This window comes from Apostichopus japonicus, chromosome 14, assembly GCF_037975245.1.
Source record: "Apostichopus japonicus isolate 1M-3 chromosome 14, ASM3797524v1, whole genome shotgun sequence".
NCBI lineage: Eukaryota > Metazoa > Echinodermata > Holothuroidea > Aspidochirotida > Stichopodidae > Apostichopus > Apostichopus japonicus.
In genome coordinates, this window is record NC_092574.1 from 14266950 (window position 1) to 14278712 (window position 11763).

Sequence of the window (11763 nt, forward strand, 5' to 3'; positions counted from 1 at the left end):
TTTAGTTTATCTTCCCCACAGTATAACGAATTAGAGGGAAGGGGAAAAACCCAGATTGAGAAGTATAAGCGGCATGAACGTATGCACAACACTTTACCTTCATAACAAGATTCATAAATAAGGCGCACGGGGAAGCTGTTAACGGTGTGGAGGTTCGAACAGTGTTGTGACCCAGGAACACCATAATACTCACTCGACCGACAAGTAAGATATAAAAGGGGTTTGAGAACTTAATGTAATAGTTCAGTTTTAATCATTCAGTCCCAATTATCCTTTCCTACACCAGTTGGTCATTATTTCGTCATATTGGTATCGAAACCCTCTCAGGGAAGCAATCACCACATTCAGCAAGTTTTTTGAAAGTTTACCTCACTCCCCGCACCACTGTCCTCTCCTCCACCCCTTCCCATGTGACCGAAACTCGACAAGGTTCTCCGTTTGTGATGTCATACATGGTAAGCACATGAAAACAATTCTTGGTTTTTATCATTGCTTTTCACTGATGCAACTAAAGCCCCTCCATATGCGGAATTAAATCACTGTTTAAGTTTGACTGATGAAGTCAATTCAGCATAACATAAGCTCCCTCGTAAACCACAAATGATTTATTTTATAAAATTACATAATCAATTCAATTTTAATTTTAATTAATAAAAAAAAGCAGTTTGGGTGTTGTTTATGTGTGTGACTCGCAGGCGAGTATTGTACAAGAATTCATCAAAACAAATTGAATAAATGTCGACATTTTGTGTCAACAATGGAACAAGCTACCGGTACATGAAGCTGAGAGGAGTTAATATTTTACTTCATGCCAGAAGCCGTCAGTACTTAAAATTTATATGAGACTTAGTTCTTTCAATTTAGTCTTAATAATGCATGCCACGAACCCATCTACATTATGTGTGTAATTGTCGACGCAGACTTGTACTATGCACTGCGCATTGTCTTATGAGTATCGTATAATGGGAATCATAACAAAAGAAACACCGCCCTCTAATAAGTCGGAATTGAACACGGTTAGCATAATTGCACAGTATCACCTTACTTTACCATCCCGAGTTTAAAAAGTTCCTTTACTCCTGTATACAGAGACTTAAAACAAAGGTAAGCTGCACTCTTGAAGTTTTAACCCCCGTTAATTAATCTCTCTCAACTTTAATAAGGTTGGACTTTAGTCTTCATTATCTCTCTACTATATATATAATTGTTATCAGTCTATTAACCGTTGATCTTAAGGTGTGTACAAGCACGATTGAGTAGATATGTTAATTAAACCTTATCAAAGAAAAGTAGCGATTATAAGGTAGTGAGTAAGTAACAGCAAGATATATTTCAACACTAACGTTTGGTTTGTAAATTGGTCGTAAAATCATCTCCAGGTCTAATCGATATGTACTTTAAACTCCTCTTGTCATAAGAGAACTTTGTTTTGGACTCATTTATAGCTAATTACCTTTTTAGAGATTATTTGGTTTGGCATATGATCCCCTTTATGCCTAGTGATTTACGTGAAACTTTGTAGTCACACTGTATTGGCTAGAGTAGTATAGGTGTACACCCTGGCGGTTCGGACTCAAGCTTTAGTTCTATAATAACAACGTAACGTTTTCCGCTTTTCTCTTTTTGATATTACGAAATATTTAAAAAAGAAACATCATGGCGTGCTCACGTCGAGCGTGTTTGGTATTTATGGCATTCCTCGGGGCCATAATGGCTATTCTCGGAGGTGTTCTTATACCGGTGGGGAACGACGTTATCTACACTTCAATTAAAGAGGTACGTTATGACGTCACTTTTTGAACGTTACTTTTTTTTTTCTTTTTTTTTAACGAATCCTTAAATTTAACATGATAGAATATATAGTTACTCTTTAACAAAATTCAGCCAAGATGGAGCCTAGACACCAAAAACCAAAGAAATTGATCCAATCTCACCCCAGTCCCTTACCGTTGAGAATGTAACCACGTGATCCTGCCTGAGTCACGCCAAGTGAGGTATCACATGATAGGGTATTTAAGTCTACGTTGGGATTGGACTTGATGGGAACCAGTGTAAATGGTTCATTTAAGGCTATAGGAGTTAATTGCCGTTATTTGGTTAAAATAAATATTTCTGATCTTACTTCCAATCAATACGATCTAGTCCATTTAATTGTATTGCGATGTTCCGCGTGTACACGGTATATCGCTCTTTTATTAAAGAGGTGCAAGTAGCTGTTAGTAATCTTATTAGTTAATGAAGACAACAATTCCGCCCGATTTTAATATGCAAAGTTGGCTTTATATAGGCCAATTATATTCGTTAATGAAGTATTAAGTATATAGTTTAAGAATTTATAGTTGGAAATACATTTCTCTTGCATGTACAGTTACATTTGCCTTTTGCACTATACCTGACACAAAATAACAGAATTATGTTACATGAACTGGGCTTGGGAACATTTGGTAAGAATTTGTTTTCATTTCTTGTTGAGTTATTCCGCGTTCAATGAAATTAGAAGTAATGAGAATGAACGCTATTTCTCTTCTCCCTATTTCTGAAAGTTTGGGATCAAAATTACATGCAGAAATATTTGTTATTAAGTGATTATACTTTATGATCGATCGAATCAGTGAGCTACATCTCAAGCAAGTATTATAATATATGAATATGTAACTATAGCCGATTCGATTCCAATAAAACGTTATTTATCGATCTTAACATATACCAGAATGTTCTTAGATAATGTGGGGGGGGGGGTGGGGGAGTAAAATCAAAGAACTAAATGTTACTCGTAAAACCTTTTACAAAAGCGTACAATTCACGACAGGAACATGTCGATGATTAATGTTTTCTAGGTTAATTTTTTTAAGGTTATCTAGCATATTATTCGAGTCAATAATTGATTTTATATTAATCGATGTATTGCTGTTATATACACTGGGGTTAATATGACGATTTCGCCTGTCATCGAATGCAATCATTGAGTTTATTTCTTTAACATATGTTTTTTCACAATCTTCAGAATACTTCTGTATGAAAAAGCCAATATTCTATTCAATCGTGCTTATTGTTGAAAGTAGTATAAAATTTGCAAACGAACTCTTAAACACACAAGTTTTGGTATTCTATTTTTGTTATCATTGACCATTGGATTTACTTTCTTCATATTTTATTTTCGTCTATATTGGTTACGTCATGAGTGACATATCTATAAATCTATTCCTGTTTTCAACCTCCCTCCAGGGCGTGGTCATTACACCTGACTCCGATGCATATGAGTCGTGGATTGAGCCTCCAGTACCCATATTTATGGAATATTGGGTCTGGGACCTTAAGAACCCCGATCAGTTCAAAGTAGGACAGAAACCAGTACTCGAACAGAAAGGACCATATTGTTACAGGTAAATTCAGTTTCTGTAGTTTACACTATATGAGCTACCCCATATATAGTTCTATGCACTCCTTACGGAGAGTGGAGGTGGGATGGGGGTACAGCCCCGAGGACGATTAGGGTGCAGTCGGTCAATTTAGGGTGCCCGGGAAAATGGAATAAAGAATAATAATGTGATCTCATTTTCATAATGGGAAAAATGGAGAAACCAAAATGGAGGCCCAGTGACATATAATTGTCCCATAGGCCCGAACTGACTCTCGACGCTATAGCGCATATAGAATTCACAGATGGTAATTTCTTGATTTCTTGTAGTAATAAAGAAAAGTATATAGGGCAAAACTGCGATCACTTCAAGGAAGGATATATGTATAGATTGCGGAACAAGATATAAGATAAGATTTTCACCTATATGAATGTTGACGAATCTCTTTATCATTGTCAAGTGTCATATTCTCTTAGACCGGAATATCTCTCTGAGCAATGGATGTTGGTTGTTATTGAGGAAGCAGAAATGTAGTGTATAATATACTCACTTCACATTTGTTATTTTGATTACTCGCATTGTTGTTCTTTACTTGTTTATAGTAGCCTATTAGTACTATAGTATTAATACCGTTCATTATGGGTACCCATCTTCTACACCCACTTTCCACCCACATGAAAATTTAACACCTTATTCAATACGTGGTTACACCCTATATGGTCACGTGTGTTAACATATCACAACACTTTTTTAAAACTTTTTTATTACTCATTTTCAAGTCTTTTACAATGTCCATACCATTGTACATATTAATCTCTGTATCAATATATCAATAAAGGGTATATTTTTAACGAACGAATATTTACTTAATTGAGTTGTCGTGTGTAAACAGACTATTACTTCAAATAGTCACGTGATCACCGGATTGATTAGGACTAAATAAGATCATGTGATATTTGCAGTACGTCACAACAGTATTGTTGCCAAGAATATATACATTGAAATTAAATATTGCGTGATGTAGGACTTTATTCCTTGAACAACATGAAAAAGGAGGCTTGGTCTCTTTTATGCCAAATTTTGAACGCTCTTTTTTTATTATTGTAAAAGTATTTTAGGCAAGTTTTAGTTCATCCCTCCCTGTATAGTCCTAACCCAGTTAAACTTATACGCTATGCTACCTGTTTCTTAGTGTTGCCTAGCATGTTAACTGATGTCTCGAGATGCGGAAATATAAAGAGGGAGGAACTATACACATATATCCCGACATTATAATGATGGATATAAACGCAGACGGGTGAGAATGGTTGTGAGGCAGGTGGAGAGGGGGGGGGGGGGATTGGAATTGAGACCAATTTTCAGCAGTGCTGGAATTGTCGGCAACCCGGGAAAGGTCTTATACCAGGTACGAAAGTCTCAGATAGTGAATTCGCAGATAAGTCTATAAGTAACCGTATACTGAATGCCGGATGAATACCCAAGTTTGTCCATTTCCACCAGAAATATATTGTAAACATGCAAAAACCCATAATGGAAAGTTGGCATGTCTTGCCCGAAACTGGTCACAGCGGCCCGTTGACTTTTATGATCTCTTGACCTTGGAGGATATCTTGGCCTTATGGGCCCTTTGACACTTGGCTGATCTGCCTATTGAATAATCAGATGAAGCCGATGTAAAGAATTGTAACACATGCATGTGTATAGTTTTGATTTAGTATTACTTTTCTGTTGTTAACATTAAACTGACTTAAAATGAAACTTGACTATTTCGGATCCTGGGGGGGGGGGGGTGTACCCCCTTTTCAACCCTACACATAAAATAGCTATTAATTTGTGTCATAACATTTGTCATAACAAGTTTTGGGGGAAAATTTGGGGAAACCGACCCAGGCTTATTGTAGTACTTGGAAAGCTCGTATGTATTATTTATAAGTTGGCAGAATACAGGACTTGGGTTCTTCGTGTTTCGAATTTGAAAAAAAAGGAATAAAAACAACAAACGGTCGTTTGTTTTTGGTAGTTGACTGTGATAAGTTTTCAATCTGTTTGATAATAAAATCCCACAAAATATGTTGATATTTTTTGTCGTAAAACTACATATCTTCGAATATTGCCAATATTTGTGCACACCGAATGTATACGATACAGTACAGTTTTGTTTTTCCTATTTTATCATTAAAGATTAATTAAGTTTTTTCCTCTGTTTCACAGGGAATATTTGAAGAAAACTGACATTGTTCATAATCCTAACGGAACCGTCTCATTCAAATCTTCAACCAAGTACGTCTTCGACAGAGACTTATCTGTAGGACCAGAGACGGACAAATTCACAACTGTGAATTTAGTAGCTTTCGTGAGTATTATTTCACCTCAGTTTGCTTTCGCATGCATGAGTGAGGAAAGACTATAACCATTGTAAAATTACAGACTAGAAATGTTCATGTTAGATATCAAAATCGCAAGTGTGCCAAGAAGAGAGATTTAGAAAGGGGAACATGAAGTGTTATCAACTTATTAATTATTCATAGTTTTGGTTAAATAATGATCAAAATCTCAAATTGCAAAAGTAGAAGAAGAAGAAGGTAAAAAAAAAAGCATTTTCTTTTCGTGGCAGTGGAAGATGTTTATGCTGGTTACAAAGTGATATCACGGGCATCAAATGGTCGATACAATCACCTATGTGAATTTGTATTAATGGTGGCTTTTTCACAAAATTGATGAGGGAAAAAATGCGGTCCAAACTAAAGTTTTCATGTTTATTCGATTAGTTTATAAGTACGGTGTTACAATGTATTGGGTTAGTGTTGTTAAATAGTATAAATGACTACGGAGGCTACTGCATCGTACAGTTCTTTGCTGTTCGTTTAGACCCATCTCCTGCACTGGAAGCAGGGAAATCATCAAGGAGGAAGGGAGGGGAGTGGGGAGGGGAGTGTGGGAGGGGAGTGTGGGAGGGGAGGGGACTGGGGAAAGTGCAAGAGGAAGAAGAGCGAGATTATTGATATCTATAGGCAGCTGAAATATCACATTCTGAAACCTATCGAAATGGGTCTAAATGTAGGGACGTTATGTGCGACCCATGTGCACCCCATGTGTTGGCTACGTGTCTGAAAGTACCTTTTTCCTCCATGTTTTGCCCTTTCGAGAAATTTCTGGTCTACTTCTGTTGCCAGAATACCATATGGATGCATTATGGATGATCAAGGTGATATATTGTTAAATTTATATCCACCCTTATCGACCGTCCAAGTTTGCGCTAAAGTGACAAAATATATCAAGTTTAATTAATCAAATTTATTCTCAGCCATCGGAAATATACTCTTATAGATAGCCTGTTATCTCTTATCATATGCATTCTCTTTCTTTCTGTTGGCTCTTGTTTTTGCTATATATTATTACATATATTTTGATATATTTGGTTTCTTTTTCATTTGTGTTCTTCCAGACACTGGGCAATTTCATACAGTATTCCGGTAGGATACCTAAGGATGCCGTAGGATTAATACACGAGTTAGCCAATGCAGAGCTGACACTTGAACTTTCGGTTCACGATATTCTTTGGGGATATGAAGACGCTTATCTGAAACTGTTCCAAGACTTTTTAGGAGAAGGTACCATCCCTTCAACGCAGTTTGGTATCTTCTTAGGGGTGAGTCATATGTTAATAGCTATAAAGAGTGGAAATTATACATCGCCAAGATTGCAATTAGTGACCAATCCTAATACAGATTGCAAAAAAAAATGTTAATGATTTCCCGGCATCCCGTTCTTCCGAACTGCAGGGAGAACGAGTGGAAAGTTAGTCGCATGTCCTAGATTAGTATTAGTGACCATGATATAGCTCGAAAATGTTTATGCTTTCATAAGATCTCCTTCTTCTGAACTGGAATGATTTGATCGCAAGTATAACAACTCGATCAGGCCGTTATATATGCTGCTAGTACATTACGTGGATTTTCATTGAGGTATGTCTATGTGCTATGACGTCACATAAATCGCCATGGAACATTACTAACCAATGTAAGATGGACTAGATACAACGATGTCACTGGCATCACCCGTTTTCACAACACCCCTATTTGGTGACTTAATTAAAAAAAAACATTTACCTCGTCCCAATATCCCACGTTCGAATGTAAAATTAACACACCTATTTTATATAATTCACCCTAATAAACGGATTATTGGATATTAAAATCACAGGAAATAAAGCTGTTAAAAAGGAACAACATATATTTTTCTTGTCATATTCATTTACAGTCAAACAACACCGCTGGCCCTGTGTGGACCGTTAATAACGGTGTTAAGGATTTATCGATGGTTAATCAAGTCGATGTGTACGACGGTATGGAGTCCCTTCCTTGGTGGTCGACACCCTATGCCAATATGATAAACGGAACAGGTAAATGTGTCTTGTTCAGATCGTTAATGTGTAATGGGTCCTCTACCCGCCCCCCCTCTTTCCCCCCTTCCTCCCACTACTGAAAAAAAGTATCGCTTACATTTGAAAAACCTTGAAAAAGTTTGAAATTATGATAGTTTTTAAAAACATTTACCCGAGTGAAAGATTATCTACACTGTTGCCATTCGGTTGTCGAGCAAATGTCGTCGCTCAGTATATGTATTGCTATAGATGCAAGGTTTCTGTCGGATGTGTAGCCAATGGGCAGGGGGGGGGGCAGTCACACCTTTGGTTATAGGTATCATGCAGTCAGTAGTATATATCTATATAAATAAATATATATATCATGTGTTCTCATCGATTTTGGTATAGCTTCTGAGGAGCTAACGTATGGGTTAAATATGCTAGACTTACTATTCCAGCCACTATGCTTGATGAACCTCTAGCTTAGACCGTCATTTCTCGAGGGGATAAAAGGTAACCCGATATCGAAATATAAACTCCAGCAATGCAACTTCTTCATAAAAAAGCACATTTACAGTTGGTAAGGTACAAGTGTAAAGTTAAACAAAATCAATATTGTACCAACTCATTCCCCCTCCCCCCCCCCCCCTCAAAACAAATTAAAACTATTTAAGTGACCGAGATATGTTGTGTTTAAGTGTTTAATTATCATGCAATATGTAAAGTAATGTTACACGGATCCTTGCATTATTTCTCCCCCCTCCAACAGATGGAGCCGCCTTCCATCCATATGTGCAGGAGGACGAACAATTGTATATTTTTGTCCCTGATATTTGTCGGTAAGATGCTTTATTTCGATTAAAGTCTTTACCTTTCGATTTTACCTTCTGTTTTTGAGGTTCTGATTCATTTCCCGTGAAAGCAAATAATGAAAGGCTATAAATAAACTTGAAAGAGATTGTTCGGTAGTGGTAACCATTTAACTCCACGAGGGAAGAGAATAAAAATTCATGACTGCACTATAGCAATTCAGAAATTTGCCTCGAGATAAAATGGTTGCCAATTTTCTGTGACGTAATCTGCCAACTTGGCAGCCAAATCGGGTGAAAGTTAAACAAACGACAAATACGAAGTTCATATTATTTTGCGACAATTAACCCTGTATAAAAAATCATTGAGGGGATAACATTTTCATATTTTTTGTAGGTCTGGATATGTCTTATTCGATAAAACAATCAAACTAAAAGATATACCCGTCGGCGAATGGTATCTCCCGAAGGAACTCTATGCTAATTCATCTGAAGTACCCGATAACGTTGGCTTCTGTACTCCAGACGAATACAGTTGTGTACCCACTGGACTTATAAACGTCACGGAATGTTACGACGGTAATACAGCTGAAACAATCTTAATTTACTTTAATTGGTTGGCTTTGCTTGGTTGACTATATATAGTCAACTTTCATTTCATGTATAACTATAGGTTTAAATATCATTTTTTTTTACTTTCCGATTTCCATGGTAAAAACAGATTAAAATAAATATAAGCTTAGACGATGAAATGCTTAGAAGGTTAATTCATTAACTGTAATTTAACTATTACTATTTAAAGCACGCCGCATATTGCCCGATTGACCCCGCGACCGCCCTGAACAGGACATTCGCGACCTAGTTTACGAGTGTCATGAAGACCATGCTCGGTGCTCGTTTAAGTCACATGTCAAGATTAATTCTCCGTGGTTGGCTACATTTGCTATGACGGTAGAGTTAGTCGTAAATCGCTGGACACTGCACGACTGCCGATTTGAAAAACGCTACATGTTCGGTTATACCGATTAATGCCGACGCGACTTAAACCTGGCAAAATTTGATCAGTCGCATTTTTAAGCACATGTGCGCACATTGCCCGACTATCCACGATTTACCACGAAACGACAGTCGAGTTGACTCGGTTCGTCATGATCCGTAGATCGGGCAGTGTTCGGCTGGCTTAACATTTCTCATCAAAAGCTTTCTTAGAGAATGTTTTAGTTTGAACATCAATAATTACATTTTGAGCAATACTCTGTATAACGTTGTAACAATTATCGACCGTATATACAAAGCGCAAAAAAAATTCAATTGTCACAACATGTCATCGAGTAAATTCACATAACAGTCTATGTTATTGAGTGACGAAGCTTAGAGGTTAAGGTTCAGGTCCATATCACGAGATGAATCAATTGTCACAATACGTCACCGAGTAAATTCACCTAACAGCGTATGTTATTGAGTGACGAACCTTAGGCAGGGCCAAGGTTCAGGTTCACATAACGAGATGAACTTTGCTCTAAGTGGAAGCAAAGTATAATGAATATACCTTCAGTGAAAACTGTTCGTATTTTTGTTACGGGTTGAGACTATAGTGGAGTGTTGTAAAGGAACGGAGACAGGGGAAGGGGGCAGGGGACTGGGTGGGATGTGACAAAGATGCCGAGTACTTCTCCTGGATATTTTCGAGGTTACCTTATAGCTAATCCCTCGCCCATTTCTTCCCACCTAAATTCACATAAAGTCGGTGTGGTAATGATGTAGCTCTTGTAGCTAATAATCGTATACACTGGCTACAGACAGCTAACAACAGTTTATATGAAATATCATACCGCATCAATGTATGTATATCTATATAGTTATTTTTGCCTCTTTTTCTCCATCACTGCAGGAGCACCGATCTATTTCTCTTCCCCTCATTTCCTCTACGGAGAGAATCTCTTAGAATTTGTTGAAGGTCTGGAACCGATTGAGGAAGAGCATAGAGTATATTTTGCCCTGGAGATGGTAAATTAATCAATTCTGATTTATTCATTGATATATGAGATGAAGGAAACTCTAATTTCCGCTGTCCAGGATTATGATTCGTTAATTATTAAGTTTTAATATATCCCGTAGAATTAGACAAAGAACAAAATATAAAAATATAAATATAACGAAAGTAAATGAAGGAAGGACGTAGGCTAGCGATGCTAAATATATTTTAACAGACCGCGAGGAAACTCTCTTGAATTTCCTGTACGCTTTTATATGAAAGATAATTCAAAGAAATTGAAATGAAAACATAAGTGTATCATCTACACACAATATTTAAAAGAGGATATTGGTTTTTTTAAGTGGTCACGTAAGCGTGCTTTTCTCTCCCTATTACATTTTTCGTGCAAAATCCTTTAAAAGTAAATATTATCTTTACTTTTTTTTGGACAATAACTCAAAGTGACACGTTTAACATAGCAAGAAATAAGATGACATAAGTTTTGAATGTAATAAATGATATAAATATAACATACATTCTCTCTGTATATTCTACATTGGTAAGCTATTCATTTTCACGTCTTATTCATAGTGTTTGTGTGCCTTTACCTTTTAAGTAAGAGGTATCGATGTCATTAAAAACAACGTTTTAAAATTTCTTGGTAGTTTGAATTCAACGATGTTTTTAAAAATCAATACAATTTTGTCTTTTCTTGCCATCAGTTACTTGGAGTACCTTTCCAAGTGGATAATCGTTTACAAATCAATATGAGAGTCGAGCCCTTTGACTTTTTACCGTAAGTTTGATACATTAATGTCTCATCAGTCTGAATGAGATTCATGCGAACATTTATTTCCATATATTTTAATTTCTTCTTGAATATGTTTAAATTTGTTTCCTGGCTGTGTAGTGGGCGGTCGAGGGCTTACAGCCCGAGGGATCGAGGTCAATCGGGGTGTGAGAGGACGATATTGGATCAGTTATTATATAGTAATATAATTTTCATAACATATACGTAAGAAAGAAATGAAGACTTAAGAAGAGAAGCAAATAATTGTAGGCTCGGGGACCTGACCTCGCTCTCGACGCCTTGTGTAGTATATCTAGCCTAGCCTAATTTTTATATACGAATCTGGGCTAACTTTCTTCATTGTCGTGACGAATCAACAAGTACTGGGTAATCATGACTTATTGGAGGGAAGGACAATGTCATACACCTTGAACTTTGCGCAAAAAAATATAAAGTAAATGTTA

The 11763-nt window shown here is 36.7% G+C and overlaps 1 protein-coding gene across 1 annotated transcript in view; it reads left to right on the forward strand.

Moving 5' to 3' along the window:
* The first annotated feature begins 1396 nt into the window (after positions 1-1396).
* LOC139979934 (platelet glycoprotein 4-like) overlaps positions 1397-11763 on the forward strand; it is a 12833-nt gene continuing 2466 nt past the window's right edge. The window contains exons 1-9 of the mRNA XM_071991185.1: positions 1397-1776; positions 3226-3383; positions 5571-5712; positions 6805-7008; positions 7620-7761; positions 8495-8564; positions 8932-9113; positions 10426-10541; positions 11232-11305. Of these exons, the coding sequence (XP_071847286.1) occupies positions 1657-1776; positions 3226-3383; positions 5571-5712; positions 6805-7008; positions 7620-7761; positions 8495-8564; positions 8932-9113; positions 10426-10541; positions 11232-11305 (1208 nt within the window). The 5' untranslated portion in view covers positions 1397-1656. The remainder of the gene's footprint in view (positions 1777-3225; positions 3384-5570; positions 5713-6804; positions 7009-7619; positions 7762-8494; positions 8565-8931; positions 9114-10425; positions 10542-11231; positions 11306-11763) is intronic.